The sequence below is a fragment of the Stenella coeruleoalba genome (genome assembly GCF_951394435.1).
Source record: "Stenella coeruleoalba genome assembly, chromosome: 17".
Classification (NCBI taxonomy): domain Eukaryota; kingdom Metazoa; phylum Chordata; class Mammalia; order Artiodactyla; family Delphinidae; genus Stenella; species Stenella coeruleoalba.
This window is the reverse complement of record NC_137163.1, coordinates 7,629,679-7,650,911: the sequence shown is the minus strand read 5'-3', so window position 1 is coordinate 7,650,911 and position 21,233 is coordinate 7,629,679. Positions and strand designations below refer to the sequence as shown.

General features: G+C 51.9%; 1 protein-coding gene across 2 annotated transcripts; it reads left to right on the top strand.

Annotated features, from left to right (window-relative positions):
* The first annotated feature begins 4,833 nt into the window (after positions 1-4,833).
* Positions 4,834-19,622, top strand: CCN4 (cellular communication network factor 4). 2 transcript variants are annotated; one of them, XM_079901909.1, is made up of 4 exons: positions 4,834-5,145; positions 11,429-11,689; positions 14,923-15,116; positions 16,840-19,622. In XM_079901909.1, exons 1-4 carry the CDS (start codon positions 4,845-4,847, stop codon positions 17,137-17,139), a joined length of 1,056 nt encoding a protein of 351 aa, XP_079758035.1. In that variant the 5' UTR covers positions 4,834-4,844; the 3' UTR covers positions 17,140-19,622. The 2 variants fall into 2 exon arrangements, with proteins under 2 accessions (XP_079758035.1, XP_079758036.1); XM_079901910.1 differs by lacking the exons at positions 11,429-11,689; positions 14,923-15,116.
* The last annotated feature ends 1,611 nt before the right edge of the window (positions 19,623-21,233 follow it).

The window sequence follows — 21,233 nt, the reverse complement described above, 5'->3', positions numbered from 1 at the left end:
TTAGCCCCTTTGGGCTTCTTTAGGAAACCACACACCGGGTGGCCACAAACACCAATTTATTGCTTATAGTTCTGGAGGCTGGAAGTCCACGGTCAAGGCCAGCATGGTCACATTCTACATGAGGACCCTTTTCATAACTGGCATCTTCTCATTGTGTCTTCACATGGTGGAAGGAGCCAGGGAGCTCTCTGCAATCCTTTTTATAAGGGTACTAATCCCATCCGTGAGGGCTCCACCCTTATGACCTCATCACCCCCAAAGACCTCACCTCCTAATACCATGACCTTTAGAGAGGTTAGAACGTCAACATATAAATTTGAGGGGACACATTCATTCAGTACCCAGCTGACACTTAGGGGCCTTATCATGGGGAGCTGCTCCTTTTCTATTTCTTTCATTTTTCAGTCTTTCTCACAAAACAGTAAAAGCAAAGTACATCATTTTCAATTAACTACATGAGGCCTGCTTACCGAAAACCGTGTGTGTTCTGCAGTCTGGCCTGGACTGCTTTGTGGAAGGTTGATCAAGCTGCCGACAGGTTAGGCGTGTAAGTGATGTTCTAGAAAAGTCATGTTAAGACAGGAAAATGGCCTAGAATCTCCCCATCGTACCCTCCCCTGGCCCAGTTCTCTAAGACAACGGTTCCCATTCTCACGAGAATCACCAGGGGTGCAGGTCAACATACACATTCTGGGCCCAGCATAGAAGAGCTGAAGCTGAATATTCCAAGTGGGCTTCAGGCATCTGTATCTTAACCAGGTCCTTAGGCAAGTGGACCCTTGTCACCCTCGGCTGCGTTCAGTGCCCAGGATTCTTCCCAGACCACTTCAGTCAGGCTGTCTGCGGACAGTGGCCAGGCATCAGAGTTTATCAAAGCTTCTGGGTGGTTCTAACATGCGGCAAAGTTTGGGAGCCACTGTAGGAAGTGACTGCGTGAGGCACTGCCCTGGGGGCTCTGAGGATGGAGGTGGGCCGTGGGCTCAGCCCGGGAGCTGAGGGGCTGAGCGGGCAGAACCAGGCAGGAGCCTGAGCCCTGGGTGCCCAGCCTGGGAAGCATCAGGGCACAGCCCCACCCTCCTGTCTTTCCTGTAAACACAGTGGTGTCCGCGGGGAGTCCGCATGCAGAAGCACATTGTAAAAGAGGCTCTTATGTGAACAGCTGCAATTTGCAAGTACCCAAGGCTCTTCTTGATTCTCTTTGGCTTTTTCTCCAGACGATAGATATTCTCCTTGCTTTCTGACTGCTTTCCTTCCCTTTGTTCACCCTTAGCTTCTGCTGTTATAAAAAATGATGTAGGCCCAGTGAGTTTGCAATAGTCCCTGTACCGTGACCAAGGGCAGGCAGACGTGCAGTGCCGTCTTGGGTATTCAAGGTGGCTGATGCGTGTGTGTGTGTGTGTGTGTGTGTGTGTGTGTGCAGTCACTTTCCCTGGGGCGTGGGTGCTGGACAAGGCAGTCGGGATTCAGAGGGTCAGGCACCAAAATGAGGAGTCCTCAGGCCCTGGGGTCTAAAGGTCTTCCCAACCCACAGCTCTCATCCAGGACCTTCTAGGGATGGCAGATTTCTACCACTAGATGGCGCCAGCAGCAAGGGCTTGGCTCAGCGGACCCGGGGCCCCTCCCTCCACTGCCCCACGGCGCCATCACCTGCTTCCCTCATCCAGGGCGGGGGCCTTCTCTGCAGCTCCCCTTGAGGAGCTGGGTGCCCTGGGGCTCCCGGCATGCACTTGGAAAGGAGGCTTCCTTCTGGGGAGGTTTAACTTGGTATGGAGACAGCAGGATGGATAGTAACCACGTGGAGGTGGTTACTATCCAGATTCCAGACCATCCCAGCTCAGTTCAAAGTGTCCAGACCCCCAAGTCTTGTGCTGGGCTGTGTGGGTGCGAGGCAGGGCGCACAAGCAAGGGAGCGCAAGGGCGAAGTCGTGCTTTCGAGCGTCTGCCCTTTGCCAGGCCTGCATACACAGTGCTTCTGCATACACAATGCCTCCACCCTCCCAGCAGTTCCCGAGGGGGCATTACTGTGGCCATTTCACAGATGGGGATGTTGAGGCTCAGAAAGGTTGTCCAAGGACACAGAGAACCCACTTCTGACTATCTCGGGTCCCATGCTGTTTTCTTGACCCTCAAACTTAGAGCAGAGAAAAAAGCTTCCAAGATGGTAGACCCTGAAAAATCAAGAGACACCAAAGCCCCTTAGAGTCAACAATTCCCCATCCATCCATTCCACCAGGCGACACTGACACAGCCCTGCTGTGGGCCGTGAGCCGTGTTCCAGGCCCACAGAGAGAAGTAAGGCACAGGCTCTGTCCTTTACAAGTTCACATTTTAGTGGGGGAGGCAGCACCTCTAATACAACCTGGGAAAGGCATGGAAGGCTTCCTGGAGGAGAGGGTTTTTTTTTTATTTCCTCTGCCAGGAGTAGGTCTTGAGGGTCTAGAGACTGTCAGAGGTGGTCTGGGGGATTCATAAAGCTCCAGGCCTCCACTGTCACAGACTGACAAGGAAAAGTCTCTCTGCACAGAGTCAGAAAGATGAGGGTGTGTGTGTGTGTGTGTGTGTGTGTGTGTGTGTGTGAGCGTGTGGTTTCATTGATTTGGGGGTTTGGGGTTTTGTGTGTCACATTGTACTTTTCGAGGAAAAGCGAACGAGGGAAGGTAACCTAAACGCTTTCCCGATGAACACAGACCAGCCCTGCCAACCTGCAGAGCAGTCTGCTCCCCACCAGCAAACCTGCCTGAAACCAAGCCTAGAGGCGACGAAAGCCTCAAATCAAGGTTTGCAGTTTTGACTTTCAAAGTCCCTTAATGTGTCAAATCAATATTTACTGCACTTGTTATGTGCCGAGCACAGAACCAAGAGCCCAGCTAATCCAGCACTTCAGCCTGGACCATCTCTCCTGGCCTCTGGTTCTCACAGCCAGGCACTCAAGGATGTCCACCACTCACCTCGGCAGAGAGCTTCCTGCCCTGGTAGTCAGAGAGCTCCCGGGGCCGCCCCGGTGCCCAGCACTCACACACCGCCTCACATTGTGATAAATCACCTCGGATAACTGTCTCTCCTATGAGCTGCGGCGCCACGAGCACAGGACATTTTTAATAACTTCATCTTCAAATGCCTAAAACTTAAGAGAGACGGTGAGCTAGCTCAGCAAACGTTTGTGGAGTGACTGAAAGAGCCCAGAGGGGGTAGAGGTAAAGGTCCCAGAAATGAGAGCTTGGAGAGTCATTTGTGCCTACGCCCTGACATGGCCCGTGTCATCCTGGAGGTATCCCTCTGCCTTTTGGATCTCGCTTTCCTCCTCAGGAAAAGAAGGAATCTGTCGGAATATCTCAGCATCTATTGTTCAAAGAATGAAGCGCAGATCTGTAAGCCCACAGAGCAGGCTCTGGTTCAAGACGGAGGAGCTGGCCCGTGGGGCAGCCCGCACAAGCCCTGGTTCCACCTCCGCTAACCTCAGAATTCAGGAGCCCCAGACAGGAGGCTCCCCAGCAGGGACCACCGCCTGGGGGTGGGAAAATGCAGCCTCCACTCTCCATCCTCAGGCAACTCCCTTCCTCCCTGGGCCTAGGTTTCCTCCAGTATAAAGAGTGAGGGGCCAGGAGGGCCGTTCAGGAAGGCAGCCGGAGGGGCCGGGCGGGGGACTGGATCCCTGAGATACAGGCAGTTGGAAGCTCCTAATACTGGCCGGCATCCCACAGCAGCCTCCCGTTCTATCTGCCTGATCTTCAGCGCAGGGGGGGCCCTTTGGGACTTATGTCTCCTTCCCCGCTGGCCTGTTGTCCTGTCCATCATACTTGCCAGCATAAAGATGAATATATGGGCTCGGGGATGGGAATGGGGTTCTGGGGAGGAGTGCAGGTTGGGGAAGCGGAGTGGTGGTCCGTTACCCTTAGCGCAAAATAAGACCCCTCTCTGCATGGTTTGCACCAGCAACAAGAGCATGACTCCCTTCGCTACGGAGGCAGAGCAAGCCAGCTGCAGGAGCCACCCATGCAGCCCTTTCCTGGGGCTCAGAGGGGAAATAAGAAGGAGAAGAAAATTCATAAAAATACCTGCCTGAAACCCGATATTAAATATGCATATCACTTACATGTGGAATCTGAAAATAAAAAGATACAAATGAACTTATTTACAAAACAGAAGTAGACCTACAGCCATAGAAAACAAATGTATGGCTACCAAAGGGAAAGGGGGTGGAGGGATAAATTAGGAGTTTCGGATTAACAGATACACACTACTGTATCTAAAATAGGTAACTAACAAGGACCTACTGTAGAGCACAGGGAACTATACTCAATATCTCCTAATAACCTGTAAGGGGATATAACCTGAAAAAGAATGTACATATATGTGCATGTGTCTATGTATGTATGTGTAACTGAATCACTGTGCTGTACACCTGAAACCTCAGTGGAGAGGGTAGATCTTTAGGACGCAGAGAAAAGAGCAACCGGTGGATGGGGTGTGGGCCGTGCCACACGGCGTGACTCATCAGAAGGCATTTCCTCAAAGCTGTAGCTTCCTCACCTTCAATCGAGGCCAACTCAAGGACCTCCCAGGTTTCGGGATGATCAGAAGGGAAGGAAACACCCATGGGGCTCAGAGGTCTGACCTAGAGTCTGCCCCCTGCCCCCTGGCCTACCAGCTGGGGAATTTGGGCGATGGGCTTAAGTCTCTGAACTCCGGCTCCTCCTGTGGTTGCATTGAGGAGAAAGGAGACGTCTGGCTAGTAAAAGTATGGTGGAGAAACATAATTTCGCGTAAACCTTTTGAACACCGTGAAGATGGGAAGGTGACTGCAGACCTTTGGCCTCTGAACCCCTTACCTGGCAGCTCCCTTTATGTCTGCCCTTCCCCTGCAGGCCCTCTCTCCAGCTCCCACGGCCACGGTCTTCACCCCGGCTCCCCTGGAGGACACCTCTGCACACCCCCAGTTCTGCAAGTGGCCGTGCGAGTGCCCGTCCTCCCCGCCCCGCTGCCCGCTGGGGGTCAGCCTCATCACAGACGGCTGCGAATGCTGCAAGATGTGTGCTCAGCAGCTCGGGGACAACTGCACGGAGGCTGCTGTCTGTGACCCCCACCGGGGCCTCTACTGTGACTACAGTGGGGACAGCCCGAGGTACGCAGTAGGAGTATGTGCACGTAAGTGACACCCCACACACACCATCCGGCCAGCCCCCAGCATCCCCAGCTCTGGCCCAGGGACCCCCACCCATTGCCCTTCCTCTGGCCTGGCTCCAGTTCTGCAGGAAATACCCCCCGCCCCCTACCCCAGGCCGTGATTAGAGGCCAGAGGCTGGGCTCTTCCTGAGGAGGGAGGGATGCTGCATTCCTCTGGCACCCAGAACCTGGCTGTCTTCTCTGTTCTCCATCCATGGATGTGTCCAGGGAAGAGGCATCCACCAGTCAAGCCTGGTTCTGTTTTCTTAGTGGTAGAACTCTTTGCTGGTTGCCCATGACCTCCCAGGGGCACCAGGACCCTGCAGAGCTCCAGATATTTCAGTAATATTGTAAATTAAAACAACATGGCTTTAAAACATTTAGTAGCCTTGAAAGGATAAAACCCAGCAGCCTGAAACCATCCCTTCCTACCACCCACCCATGTTCCTCTGGTTACTACAGTCACTTTTAGCTTTCAGCCCTTTCTTCTGGTAGTTGCAAATCCTCAATACATGTCTTCAGTTATACATTGATCAGCTTTAAATATCAATTGTGGATAATCTATGAATGATCCCTATATGATAGCTAATGTCTGAGTTCCTTACTACCACCTGACGTCTCCCCCATCTTCCAATATCATTGTCATATTTTTGGTTATAAACCACTATTTACAATATTAGGATTATGTAAATGTTTTTCACTGTGACATGAGACAGTGCACTTGTTTGAATTTCCTTTATTATGAAGGCTTTTGTTTTTCCTGGGGTTTCTATTTGCCTTTGCTTTTTCTTTACTCTTTGTCCTTATAATAGCCCCATGCCAGGGGAGAGGCTGTTTGTTTGCTCTTCACAGGGTTCTACCATTTCCTTTGTTGTTCTCAGAGACCTCCTTTCTGGGACTTTCTGGTCTCCTGCTTCTATCTGGACTGTTATTCACTTAGCTTGAATCATCTAAGCATTTATTCAAGATACCTGATCCAGCATGATGAAAAGACGTCACTAGGCATCATGACACAGCAGCCTAACTTCTGAAAAGTTACTCAAAGCCTCATAAACCCAAGAACTCCCTTCTTCCCTAATGCTGAATCCAGCTTTCCCCGTAACTATGATTCTAACACACACCACTTCATATTCACACACAGCAGACTCCCTCACCCTCAGTTAACCCATTATATTCCCTGAAGTGGGTTGTTGACGAGGGTTATGCACAAAATTCCAAGTCAAAACAATCATGGTTAACTTATGAGCACTTTCTGCTCTTTCGACCTCAGTTCATGCCTCAGCTTTCACACCAAGTCATCTGTCTTTCGCGGTCCAAGTAACCACCATTGATTCTGCCATCTTTCCATCTTCCCCCCTTTTACTGAAACTCATTATTAACCCCACAAAACTCTGTTCAGTGAAAACTTGCAGATTCCATCCGCATAGAATCATCTGACGTGTTGGTTAAAAATGTTATTCCTGAGCCCCACCCCAGACTTACTCATTCCAGTTCTCTGCAAGTGGAGATGGGAATCTACAACTTTAACAAGCTCCTTGGACCACTCCCGTACTCAGGTCTGAGACTGACTGCTGACGTATATAGTCACTCATATACTCTCTCCCCCTACCCAGGTAAGGAAACCAGGCTGAGCCCTCCCGCAGTAGAATCCCCTCCACGTCTCTGAGACCGTCTCATCATTCCTTTCCCCTTTTACAGCTGTTCCTTAAGGTCATTAAAAGGAAATTCATTGTGACTATATGATTCCCTAAAGTTGCAAAGACATCTCACCACGTGCTAGGCACCACAACTTTATAGACATTCTCTCATGGACCCATAGACTGTACAGACCCCGGGACTGCCTATCCTGCCTGCCTTTGCCACCAGGGGCCTGGAAAGCCAGCTTCCCAATCTAGCACCAGCCCTCTGTCCTTAAATGTCAGCTCCTGTCTTCACCTGGCTCCCTCTCGTCAGGAGTCTCTATTTCCATTCCTTGTATTTGAAAAGAAGACTGGTTTTCAGGAGACTGTAATGAGTACTACACTTGCCAAGGGTTCTCTGGTCATATAGGTCTACAGACTTCGGAGTAAATAAGGTTCAATAAGTGAAACAGAACTTTTCAGAGGTTTTAAACGTTCACGTCCATTGTCAAATTCCAAAAAGAGAGCTGTCATGAGAGGACTTTTCTTTTTGAACTTATTTGCACAGTGAACACGTTTTTCCAGGCAGAATTTTACCCAATGACCCACCTACCCCACCACACACACTCAGATACACACACAGCATGCACACATGTGCGCACACGCACACACACACAATTCACCAGTGTGCTACTGAACATCTTCCCGGAAATGCTGCCATAGTGTCTGAATTCATGAGACCCTAATGCGAGAAAGAAGAGAGTCCAGGGTCTGAGACGCTAGAGAGGAAGAGGCTTTGGGGCGAGAGGGGAAAGAGAAAGAAGTGTTCCTCTACACACACCATCTGTCAGCAAATGGCCAACAACCAATGGACGATCCCCAGGCCAGGCTAAATCTGTCCTCAGAGATGTGCGTGTCATTAAGCCAGGACAAGGAAATAAAAATGAGCAGTTGCAACACTGGCACAAATAACTCCAAGAGAGGATCACAGGGATTATGGCAAACTAGTGAATGCAAGCTTTGGCCCCTGCGGCCAGGCGGAAAAGTGAGCTTGGTCTGATCCCGTCTGCTCCGTTTTCAAGTGAATCCAGAAAGAAATCCAGATTTGTGTATGATTCGTAAATGTTGGCAACACATTGAAAACTTTTTTTAAAAACACTCCACGGGCCAAACTAAACACCTCTGTGGGCAGCGAGTGACCTCTGGATTAAACTGTTTGGCTATTTTCGTGGACAAACATGACTGCATTCAATACAGCTGGGTCAGGATTGAGGGCAGTGTGGTTTGCTGGAAGGATCAGGAAATTTACAGGCAGACAGACTTGGGTTTTGCCTCCTGGCTCTGCCACTTACTGGCTACGTGACCTTGGGCACGTCACTTAAGGAGCTTGATCCAACCAGCTTCGCGTGGTGGTTGAGGCTGCTCTTGGTGAGTGTCTCATGTGCTTCAACTTTCCTTTGTAGAAGTTCCCTTAGCCTTGTCCACGGTCATCCTCAGAGTCTGGGGGCAGGGCTGGTTCCAAGCGCAGACTCTCCCATCTGAAGAGTGAGGGAGTAGAAAACCCATGCATGGGGTTTGGAGCTAGACAACCTAAGTTCGAAGCCCAGCGCCGTAACTAACTAGTACAATGGTCTTAGGAAAGCTGCTTAACCTTTTTAAGTGTCAGTTTCCTCATCAAGGAAAAATGCAATGAATGAATAATGCCTACCTCTCTGGGTGGTTAGGATGTCGAGTGCCTGATACACAGTAGAAGCCCAATACGGAGTAGGTCTCACCCCATCTGACATCCACCCATCCGTCCACTGATTCATTCACGCGGTGAACACAGGTTAGTGATAATACAGCAATGGGGTTACAAGGCATGGCCCACTGTCCCTGCTCCCAGGCAGGTGACAGTCCAGCAGGGGTGGGGCAAGGGGAGTAGAGGTCCAGACGGCACAGCAAGGTGACTTGAGTTCCTTGAAGTCCGTCAATAAAATGAAAGCCCACCCGTTCATGCCTGGACTTGCACATCTGAATGGGGAAGGAAACTCAGCCAGCTTCCCCATCTAGCCAGGAGCTGGTCCTTCAATTAGTCAGGAAGAAATCGAATAAGGAAGGGGTGCCAGAGTCCGCTGATGAGACAACCCACAGCCATCACACATACCAGCCATCGCTTGTCCCTACCCCCTAAACCTCCCAGGAGACTGCGAACAACTTCTAGAGGCAACGGTTCCCAAGCCTGGCTGCAAACTGGATTCACCTGGGAGCTACCAAGGGCAAAACAATAAAAAATACTGAAACCCAGGTCCACCCTCATATACTGGAGCATGGTGTGGGCATCAAAATTTTAAAGAGCTCCCCCGGTGGTGCTATCGTGCAGCTGGTGTTGAGAACCACTGTGCTAAGGGCTCCCAGCACCCAGCGCTGCCCTCTCCACCAGAAGTTCCCACACACGGGCAGAGACGGGCTTCAGCACTCCTTTCTCCCCCTCCACCAATACACACGCGCACGCGCACACGCTCCCTGGAGCAAAAGCGCACCGGCAGGGGTGACTCAGAGGCAAAGATCAGTGATTCACCCAGCGCTTCCTCTGCTTTGTTTTGTTTTCCTATTTCCCCTCCTTTATTGGTGTCTGGTGGAAGGAAATGGATGGTGGAGTCAGAGCCCCCAGGCTTTGGGAGCAGCTCCATCAGTCACCTGTTGGGTGACCTCAAGCACTAACCCCACACCCCCAGTTCCCGTCTCTACCAAAGGAAGAAAACAAAGCTCTCCTATGGCAGCCCCCGCGAGGACTGCGTGAGACACCAGATGGTGCCTGGCTCCAGATCAGAGGGGCAGTGAGTGTTAGCGCCTTTCCTTTCTGTACCTTCTCCAGCACAATCACCTCCCAAGGAAACAGGCAGTCACCCCAGTATTCCCACAGGCTGCCCTCACTGCTCCGCTGAGCCGAGCTCTGTGACCTTAGGTGTGTGACGCAACATCGCAGAGACTCAGGTTTGCTGTAGGTGAAAATGCAGGTGATGATGTGGTATCGTTTCCTTATGGGATGAAATCAGCAAAGCAAGGAAGGCTAACACAAAGCAGGTCAGGCAACCAAGAACCCTCACTCCTGTTAGATACAGGGATGATGATCACGATGACGATGACGACGATGACGATGATGACGATGATGATGATAATGACGACGATGATGATGATGGTGATGATGATGATGATGATGATGGTGATGATGATGATGATGATGATGATGATGATGATGATGATTCACCTTCGGGTGAATCCAGGAGATAAGCTGGAACTCTTGGCAGACTAGCCCTCCTCGGGTGAATGCCCTTGCCACCCTGGGCTCTCTGCTTGCACTTCCAGACACTGTCCTCAGGGTGGGACCCGGCATCAAGGGTGGGAATGCTGGTGGGGGCCCAGCAGCCCCAGATCTCTCCTGGAACTCCAGGCTTGCAGAACAAGCTCCACACGGCCACTCTGATGTCAACCAGGCATCTCGTGTCTAGTGAGGAACTTGAGTCCACCCACCCCAACCTTGCTCCTCTGAGGACAGAGCATCCCTCTCCTTCCAGGGCTCAGGACATAGAACTAGGAGTCCTTCTTGATGCTTCTCCTCTCATCCTTGCATCCTATCTGTCAGCGGGTCCTTCCAAATATACCCAGAAGCTGAGCCCTTCTCCTCCTGGCTGTCCCTCACTGGTCCAATCACCATCACCTCTTATCTGGATTCCTAGTGTGGCCTCCTGACACCACCCATACCCATCAGTCTGTTCTCAACTCAGCACCACGAGTGTTTTTGTGAAACATAATTCGTATCATTGATTCAACAGTTACTCATTGAGCACCTACTGTGTGCCAGCCTCAGTTCTAAGCTCTAAGAGCTTTGTATTTTCCACTGAGCCTCCAGGGAAGCCCCCTCTCACCTCATCTCCTGCTTCCTGACTTTCTCTCACCCTTCCCTGCCCTCTCCCACATCCCAGGCTGCTCCCACCTCAGGCCTTCCCGCCTACAGCCCCTCCCGGCCTGGGCAGCTCACCTCCTTCCCATCTTTGCTGAATCATCCTCACCACCGTGAGGCTTTGCTGGCCCACCTTGTTTAAATCTGCAAACCATCCCCCCCCCCCCCCCCCCCCCCCCGCACTCCCATCAACTGCTTTACTGGCCCCATCAACATTCTAGACGGTCCATTGTCTTTCCTCTGTCCCCCACTACAATGTAATCTTTTCGAGGGCGTGGGCACCTAGACTACTCTATAAATTTGCATTGAATGAACTGAGTCTTTGTTTCAAAGTGTTCGAATTGGCTTTACTGCCGGGCTCAGAACCGTGACCCTGGAGGCAGAAAATTGTCAGGACCAGGTTTTGTGCCCCTTGATGGGACAGGACCAGGGGCTAGCCACCTGGCTCCCCGTCCCGGCCTCCCACCCCGCTCCAGGGTGGCACTGCGTATTTCTCCGCGGGTTAAATGAACTGGCGCTGCCTCTGCTCAGGTGCCACCGAACTCCCCCCACGCCGCCGGCTGGGCCCAGTGGCTTCTCACTGCTCTTCCTTCGCCCCTCCCCTACGACGTGAACGTGGGGGGGCGTGGCCCAGCGGGGGCGGGGCTGCCCTGCGGGGGACGCCGGAGCCCACCTGCCTGACCTTCAGCGCCTGTGTCCGCAGAGGTGGTCGGCGTGGGCTGCGTGCTGGACGGCGTGCGCTACAACAACGGCCAGTCCTTCCAGCCCAACTGCAAGTACAACTGCACGTGCGTGGGCGGCGCGGTGGGCTGCACGCCGCTCTGCCTCCGCGCGCGCCCCCCGCGCGTCTGGTGCCGCCACGCCCGGCGGGTGAGCGTGCCCGGGCGCTGCTGCGAGCAGTGGGTGTGCGACGACGACGCCAGGAGGCCACGCAAGACTGCGCCGCGCCACACGGGCGCCTTAGGTGGGTGCTGCGCGCGGGGCGCGGGGCGCAGGGCGCGGGGGTGGGGAGGGCAGGCCCTGGGGTCCGGGAGTGTGGGGGCGGACACTCCCGAAGCTCTGACTGCCCACCTGTGATTGACAGGAGCCCCCGGCCCCCAGTCCACCACTCAGGAGCGGTGTGACCTTGGGAAAGTCACATTTCCTCCAGGACCCTATTTCTCCACTGGTAAAATGGAAATAAGACCACCTGTCCACCTGTCTTATGGGATCCTTCATGCGTCAAAGGAGGAAGTGCTTTGTAAAGAAGGAAGCAGAGGCCTGCGGTTCCTTATTCTCCTACTAAGGAGTTTAGGAGGGGAGGGGTGGAGGCTGAGGAAGGACCGGTGTGAGGGGACCCCGGGAGGAGAGGCTTGAGCAGCAGGTGGAAGGGCAGAGAGGGAGTGGATGGCTTCCCGCTCACTCTGGGGGATGGGTGGACAGGTGAGACTTCAGCCAGGTAGGCCAGGCCAGAGGAAGCTCCGGAAACAGAGGACAGGGACAGACCTATTTGTTTCAGCCACAGCTTACATGAGCCTAGCCAATGCCAGACACTTAGCTGGTACCAAATCAGTGTTCGTCTTATGGATGGATGAATGGATGGAGGGACGCAGGGATGGGTATGTGGGCCGAGGAGACCTGAATTGGGGCAGTGGGAGCAGAGGTATCAAGGCAGGGACAGATGCAAGAGGAATTGAACAAGTAAGACCGAAGGGCTCGGCGTCAATACAACGGGTGGGGGGAAGGAGAGAGAGGGTAACAGAGACTCCCGGGGCTCGTCATTACTTAGGACAGAAAGCAGGGAGTACTTCTGGGGAGGAGAGCGCCCTTGCTGGAGACAGGCTGAGGCTGAGGCTGGGTGCCCTGCCCATGAGATCACCCAGAGGAGCGTCCTGTGGGGAAAGCACTGGAGGAGGGAGGTGGGGCGGAGAGAGAGCTCCGGAAGTCTCCGGCCCAGAACTGCTGAGGGCCTAGGGGTAATGTGTTGGGGGGGCCTGGGGCAGAGGTCTGGGGGGCTGATGTTTGAGGGAGGACAGAAGAGGAGACCGAGGGGGAGACAGAGAAGGAGAGCCAAGCATGTAATGGGAAAACCAGGAGCGTCTGGTGACGTGGGAGACAGCAGATGAGGACACTTCTAGAAGGAAAGTGTCCACCAGGCAAGTGGACATGAAGGAGTGAAGAAATGGCAATGGAGTTTGGGCGTTCTGAGGGTACTGGTTGTTTTTTTAAAGTTATAAGTGCATGAGAGATTGTGCTCAGAGAGAAGTGCTCAGAGAGACTGCGTAGAGCAGGGTTTCTCGACCTCAGTGCTGACCTCATTTTGGACAGGATCATTCTTTATAGAGGGGACAGTCCTGGGCTTTGTAGGAGGAGGTTTACACCTGGCCCCCACCTACTAGGCGCCAGTAGCACCTTCCAGCCAAGTAGCGACAACCAAAAATACCCCCAGACTTTGCTAGTTGTGACCTGGGGGGCAAAATTGCCTCTATGGAGGACCAGTGATGTGGCCCTGCGACACCACCATGTAAGGTGAGAGAGGGAATGAAGCTGAGGAAGACGAATCCAAGAGGCAGGACGGATACAGGAGAAAGAGGGTTTCAGAAGCCAAGTGAGGGAGGATTTCAGAGAAGAACAAACTGGACAGGAGAGGGGAGGAGAAGGGAGGGGAGGGGAGGGGAGGGGAGGGGGGAGTGTAAAGGCCAGAATAGAGACCTGTCCCCAGGCTGCCTGCCCCCAGGGGTCTGACTGGACCAGGAAGGAGGGTGGTACTGCCACCCCTACAGTTCAGGGATGCACAGCCTTTCTGGGTGGGGCCTGGGGTGCCCCATCCGGGGCTGAGCAGCTCCCGGAAGCAGCAATCCCCTGCCCATGGAGGAGGTGGCCGGGGAAGTTCTGTCCCCAGCAGGCCTCCCAGGGCAGAGCACAGGAGGGTCACGGGGTGAGGGTGCAGGGCAGCGGCTGTCTGCCCATCATGTCATTGTGTGTGGCCCAGTGACCCCGTTCTGACCGAGCACAAGCAGAGCCCCTGCTGAGTGGCTGACCCAGAAACCAAAGCCCTTTCATCCTTCCAAGCAGATCCCCCCCCACTGCCCTCTCCATCCGTGCTCGCAGCCCCAGCTCATCCCAGCCCGGACCCTCCTCCCTTCTGTCCTCAGAGGCCTCTTTTTCCTCTCTTCCGTCTTGTCCGTCCTCTTCTCTTACTCATGTATTCCCGCGTTCATTCACCCGTCTCCCCTGCACGCCTGCTGTCCCTGCCCGTTCCTGTCTCTGGTTGCCATGCGTGTGTGTGCCAGGTTGGACCAGCTTCCTCTTCCAGTCTTTCTCTCGGGTACCGTGTTCCATCTCTCTGTGAGATCTCTCCTTGGTCTTCCTGGCTTTTTACCTGCCTCCATCTCTAGCTCACTCCAGTTACACATGCATCTGGATGCCAGGATATACGCGTTGATAGAACCAGCCAAGAGTTGGGGTTCAGTCCACCTTGACTGAGGGCTCGCTAAGGGCCAGGGACAGCTTGAACGCTGTCACGTGTCTGAACCCATCTTTTCTGTCCCCAGCCTGGGACAGGAGGGAGAGAGGTGCTACTGTCAGCCCCTCTTACAGGTGGGGACACGGAGGTGGGAGCTAGTTTATTGGAAGCTATCCAGCTACTAAGTGGTGGTGCTCAGAGCTGAACCCAGGCCATTTGCCTCTGAAGCCTGTGTGTCCCCTTAACCACGATGCCCGCAGCATCGCCCAGATGAAATGCTGGTACTACAGTGCGGGCATTTCCCTTTGACCTTTCCCGCATAGCATAATCTCTGCAGGGGCAGGAACAGTGTCTTTTAACCTTTTATTCCCAGCCCCTTGCAGATGCCTGATGTGTACTCAGTCAGTATCTGGACCCTTTTATTGCCGTACTAGCCCTGCAGGGCAGATGTTATTATTCTAGTGAAGAGCCTAAGGCCCAGAGGGGCACAGCCTCTCGGTGCTCAAGCAGGAATTGAACTTAGGTCCACCTGTCTCTAAAGATGGTCCTCCCTCCGGAGAGGTGTAAGGAGCTCAGAACAGCCCTCCTCTCCCTGGGAAACTGTGCTGAAGCCAACTTGCCCTCTGTGCTGAGGGACAGCCCACCTCTGTCCTGCCTGAGGTTCAGGGACCCCAGCCCTTAGGGCGGTGGCGACAGGAACTGGGGGCTGACAGAGACTGGAAACTGACAGGGCATCTGGTTCCCATCCGCAGCAGCCATGGAGGAGGTAGAGCCGTGGCACAGGAACTGCATAGCCTACAGCAGCCCCTGGAGCCCCTGCTCCGCCAGCTGCGGCCTGGGGGTCTCCACGCGCATCTCCAACATCAATGCCCGGTGCTGGCCTGAGCAGGAGAGTCGCCTCTGCAACCTGCGGCCGTGTGACGTGGACCTCTGGCCACACGTCAAGGTGGGTCCGCCTCCCAGGGTGGGGCAGGTGTCTCGGGCGTAACAGACAAGCCTGGCTTTGAGCCCGGCTCCTGAGCTTGCTTGTGGTGTGTCCCTTTGTATAATAATTAAGCCCACGTTGTAGCAGTTTCTTGGGATCACTTGTGTCACTGGGTTGGTGGGTTGTGAATTTCACTCAGTGGAAGTGGTGACCGTGTTATTACAATCAAGGTGACTCTGGAGAGATCCCAGGGTCCCTCAGAAGTGCTCTCCTGTGGTGATTCCAAGGACCCCTCACTGACTGCTCCTGGGCCAGCCCCCACTCACGTGACAGCCACACGGGGCGGTAGGGGACAACGGGACTCAGGACTGCTGGAGTCAAATGCCCATCTGCTGCTGACTCTGTGTGACCATGGCCAATCTCCCTGCATCTCTGAGCCCCAGTCCCCTCATTGGTAAAACACCAGAAATGATCTCGGACATCCCTTCCAGCTTTGAGAGTCAAAGATAATTAAAATAAAGGATCAAGGGTGTAGTGGCCACAGGAGACTAAGACCCAGTCCTTGGAGTTAGAAACGGATCTGATTTGCTTAACCCAGGACCTCCTTGCTAACGCCTTAGGACTGGTCATCTGCCTTGGTGTCATGTGAAAAATAAAGAGAAAGAAAAACTCGGCACTGATTCCATTTGGGGAGCACTGCTGGTTTCTTGGGGATGCTGAGGAGAGGGTTGTCCAGCAGGCGAGATAGCCTAGCTTCCCACAGTTCCTCCCCTTGTCTCTTTTCCCTCTCTGAATTTCCCCTGCCCTACTAGCTTTTGTATTCTTGGTGCTTGGTACTCAGCAAACATCTCTTAACCGAAAGCATGGGAGGGAAATTTACCAGCCACAGGACAGAGAGTCCTAAGCTGGGTGAATGCACGGTGCGTGCGAGGTAGGGGTGGGCTCACCACCAAACGAATCCACGTCCCGTGCTGTTGCCTCATGCTTTCCACCCAAGTTCATTTCCATAATTCTGTGCCTAAGAGAGCTCTCAGATCAATCATACAAGCCTCAGACCCACCCCACATCGCCTGGATCTGCTCTACCTCCGTTTCTGGCATGGTGCCGGTACATAGTAGACCCCGACGACCATTCATTCAGTGAGTTTAGTAAGTGCCTACTATGCACCAGGCACAGAATTAGACTGCAGGGACACAGAAGGAGCCCCATCTTGAGTGGCCCACAGCCCGGTGGAGAGACAGAGCTCCCTTTGGATAATGGCAATCCAGTTGCGTGGATTGTGAATGAATCCATTGCATGGAAAGGGTGTGTGGGAGAGTGTCAGAGGCAGAGGAGGAGGAGAGTTTAGGGTAAAATGCATCCCCCAGTCAGGGAGGCCATGATGGTTCTGCCCCTAACCAGCGAGGGGTACTTGATGGGCTAAAGCGGCCGCAAAGGCATTCCGTGTTAGTGAAACTGACCAGGGACTGGGCATTGGCAAGGCAGGAACACAGGAGAGAAAGGAAATTGCAGCTTGAGAGGTACCACCACCGCAAGGCAGCCCCCTCCTGTGCTCTTATTTCCTCCTGCGTAATATGACTGGGTCTTGCTGTATTCGGGGTGGTCCTTCCCAGTTGGAAGATGCCGCAAATCTGAAAGGGAGGCGGAGCGCGTGGAGAGTGAAAAGGGAAGAATTGAGGGCTTGGAGGGAAGAAAGTGGCTGTTGATCCTCTGAGCATCTCAACTGAAACCTCCTTTCCTGCAGGAAGGGAAGAAGTGTCTGGCCGTGTACCAGCCAGAAGCGCCCGTGAACTTTACACTGGCCGGCTGCACCAGCACACGTTCGTACCGGCCCAAGTACTGTGGGGTCTGCACGGACAACAGGTGCTGCATCCCCTACAAGTCCAAAACCATCGACATCTCCTTCCAGTGTCCCGACGGGCCTGGCTTCTCCCGCCAGGCCCTGTGGATTAATGCTTGCTTCTGCAACCTGAGCTGTCGGAATCCCAACGATATTTTTGCCGACTTGGATTCCTACCCTGACTTCTCAGAAATTGCCAATTAGGCACAAAACACGAGCTCGAGGCCTGGCCCCATGCTTGTAAAGCAGGCAGCCTTCTGAGGCCCACACTGAGCCTTCTTTTGTCCACCTTAACCCTGATCCGGACCCGTGGCCCCCTTTCCTGTCTCCGACCGCCCAAAGCACCCATCGTGGTGCCGCTCAAGCCCAGACAATGGGTGCTCTCCTGGACAATTCCACGCACACTCCAAGGAAAGTGCCTGTCTCCAGCCGTTCTGGTCGGTACCCGAGGCTGGTCCGGCCTGTCCAAGTCACTGGACGTCTGGCTGGATCTTGCCCAAGTCTCAAGGAACAGAATCAGCTAGGCATTCAGTGTCACTAATTCCTTCTTTAAATACCAAATCGTAAGGCTCTCTGGGTCCATTCAGAAGGATAGATGGGATTTAGAGCTACTCCGATCGACGGTTGTGACCACCGCACACCAAAGCGTCTCTCATTCCAAAGACTTGTGCCTCCCGAGGTCACCCAGCATTTGCCAAGTGAGGTGAATTGCTGTTTGGGTTTGGTTTTTTTAATGAACAGTTGTATCCATTATTCCGGGCATTGTTGAGGTCAGGTTTCTCTTCACCCCTGCCCTGTGAGGGGTGTACATTGGGTTCATCCCAGTCAGAAATGCAAGACGATAAACGTCCTTCTTGTTCCTGGGAGAAGTCCCCAGTCAATACTCCAGGGTCAGAGCAAGGTCCGCCAACTGTCAGAAGGAGCGATTGACTCCAGCACTGAATCTGCTGCTCGTGGACAGGGCAGGGTGCTGGGCAATCGGCCGGGCTCCTCACTTCTGGATCCTCTCCCTGCACGGGAGCTCGTGGGAGTTGGTGGAGTCCCCTGGGGTGATGTCTCTGACCCCTGAGAATGGTGCCCTGTGACATTCCTGTGCTCTTAGGGAGCCTTGGGTCCAGCGTGAGTGTGGGTCAAACCAAGAAGTGGTTTCAGAAACAAGAAGTGGGTCCAGTCTGCATCAGCCTAGGGTGGCAAGGGTCCCTGGGCCCAGGACATGTCTCTTTCTGCCTCAGTGACCCGTTTCACAGACTGGGGTTCTACTGACCCGTAAAACCCGGTTCTGGTACAAAGACAGAGGTTAACCAGTTGTTTCAAAACAAGTATATTTAACAGAGATGAAAAGCTGAAAGGGCTTGAAGCTGTTCAACAAAAGGAAGAGAAAGTTGCTATTAATGGACATGAGGCTATTATTTATTTTATTAGTAAAATATAAATATTTACTGCTATAATTCTTTTATATAGTACCTTCTATGTGTCAGACATTGTTCTCAGTGCTGTACGTAACCGTTAACACTAGCTCATGGAAACTTCGAGGCTGTGTTGAAAAGTGCCCGTTACTATTTCTGTTCTTACAAATGTGAAACAGAAGCTCAGAAAGGGAAGGGAGCTTGACTGAAGTCACCCAGATGGCCAGTGGAGGAGTCGGAATGCAAATCCAAGTTGAAGTGACTCTATAACCCATCTTTTCCCTCTACTTTTAGAGCTTCCAAATGTGTCAGAGCAGGAAAACATGTCAGGACAGGCGATTCTCGCATCATTTTTACTTCTTCTTGGTGTCTCTCTGGCTCTTTTCACAAGAGAAGAGAGTGTCTGACTTTCAGATTATTTACGTGCCTAAGCGTCAAACAGAATCTGGGCTAAACCAAAATCCATGAATCCCCTACAGATCGTTCCCTCCTTCAGATCTGAACCAGCTCTCATATGTGTTTGAAGATGATTTTGTTACCCAGTGCTGCAGACTGAGTGACGGGGCGGTTATTCATGAGGGAATTCTGGGTGGCGAATTGTGGGTGGGATTCCTAGACAGGGAAGAAGGGTTGAGAACGTGCCCTCCTTAACGGTGACCTCCGGAATGCCCGATACAAGGCATACAGTGGTGCTCAATGTGTATTTGATGAATAAAGGAAATTGTGTACATGTTCCTACTTGTATTCAGAAGATCTCTTTCTTCCAAAGGTACATGACAATCCGATTTTTATCAGCCAAGTCTTAAATGCCGTAGAAAGACATTTACTATTGAAAGAAGTGTACATTTTTATCGGAAAAAAAACGAAACAAAAGAAGAATTCCTGTGTGAAGAGAATTTATCCCATGAATAATCTCTTCTCTGAGTCTTCATGGAACATGTTGGATTTTCGTAGAAATCACCTGCCACCTACAAGCTACAAAGACTAGATGAACGCTGACCCCATTTGAAATTCAGCAGACACCCAAGAGCTAGGTTCTTACTGAATTTGCTTCCCAGTTTGGGAAAGTGAGCATGGCTTCCAAGATCCCAGGAAGCCTGCTTGGTGGAATTGGGAGTTTTATCCTGGGAATGGGTGGGATGGCGTGGCCGGAATGCTCCGGTTTGAGAAATGGATCTGTCCTATGCAGGCCCCAGACGGAACGTCTCAGCCCCGTGTTTTGACGTCATGGGGAAGGAGCTATGGGCCCAGCCGTGGTGTGCCCTGAGTCAGTAAAAGTTACAAATAATAATCATAATGAAAAGCTGTCCCTTTACTTAGAGTGCTTGCTTGGTACCAAGCGCTCTTAAGTTTTGAATTATAGTACTAATCATCACAGCGATTTTGAGGAAGCATCTCTTGCCTGTTTTATAAATGGAAAGTCTGGGACTCAAAGAGGCTGGGAAATCTGCCTCCCAAAGTAGCGACCCAAATCCCAGCTTATTCCACTCTTCCTTGCTCTTGGGGAGGCCTCCGGGGAGAGCCTGAATGAGCCCTATCGGAGTGTCACGTTGGCGGGGGGCTCAAATAGAGCAGGAAGCTTGCCACTCTAGTCCTCTGTGACCCCGTGTTCTGGGGGAAGGGAAAGGTATGCTAAAGATTTGTCAACTTTTGGTGAAGAAATTCATGTAGGTGCTTGGAGTGAACATCTCGTGTGTGTGTAGGTGTGTAGGGGAAAGAGGAAACCTGAATGTACTGAACCACCGATGCTTGCTAAACCTTATCATTAGCATCTGTTGAGCACTTACCAGGCCTTATACTGGGTGCTTTACTGCAGTGTCTTATTTAATCCTCAGAGCAAACCTATGAGATATGGCCTTATTATCATTTACCCATTTTAGAAATAAGATAGCTGCGGCTATTAGAGGTTAAGTTATTTGCTCAATGTCTTACCAGCTAATGAATTACAGACCAGGATTGCACACCAAGGTTAGTCTGACGTCCGAATCAAAAGGCACAAGACGTGCTTTACTGACAATAGCTGCAATTTTAACTTTGAAAGGGATTCAGAGAGTGATCAAAGAAGGTCGATTCAAGTGATATGATTGTCTAGACTCTCACTGACATTGTAAGTACTGTGTATACCTAGAGATCGTGGGGAGGTAATGTAGCCTGTGACTATTATACTGAATCAGGTCACTGATTTTTGAAGACTTACCTTGATCCAAAGTAACTGCAATGATAACCCTGCACAGCTGGGAATCATGAATGGTCAGAATGGCCAGCTGTGTATTTCTGCACATACACATACGTGTTGTATGTATGTGTAAATATATATATATATGTGTGTGTGTGTGTGTGTGTGTGTGTGTGTGTCTGTTTTCAGACTATGACTTAATATTTAAGTATTCCTACTGCCATTTTGGTGACTACAAAATACATATGAAGAAATGTCTTGGAATTTCCCAATAGCGGAGAAGTAGCACTTGGGCAATCTGTCATGTTTTACAACAGTCCTCATTTTTCTCATGATTTGGGTAGCACGGAACGTGTTTATTTAATGTGAAGGGTTTTCATTGCTCAAATTCCCTGTTTATAGCTTTTCGCCTTAAAGCAATATATCATCCGCAAAGTGACTTACTGGACTGGGTGAATTTCTTGTATATTCAGTTATTATGAGGCAATGACGGAACATTGAACACGTTCAATAAATGTGCAGCTGGTGGAAATTAGGTCCCAGATATTTTATACATGACAATAAAAATAGCTAAAAGTTTGGAAATGCACTGAGAAACATGAATTCTGGCATGTAGAAAACACCAGGGGTACAAATGTGTCCAGGCCGGAAGACATCTCATGTAAATATAAAATGAACATTTGGCATTCATTCACTTACTCATTTATTCCATGCCT

Excerpts from the sequence above, each read along its gene's own strand:
- CCN4 (XM_079901909.1), top strand. The coding sequence starts at position 4,845 with ATGTCTGCCCTTCCCCTGCAGGCCCTCTCTCCAGCTCCCACGGCCACG. Across the intron at positions 5,146-11,428 it reads CGCAGTAGGAGTATGTGCAC|AGGTGGTCGGCGTGGGCTGC; the intron begins GTAAGTGACACC and ends CTGTGTCCGCAG. Across the intron at positions 11,690-14,922 it reads GCGCCACACGGGCGCCTTAG|CAGCCATGGAGGAGGTAGAG; the intron begins GTGGGTGCTGCG and ends TCCCATCCGCAG.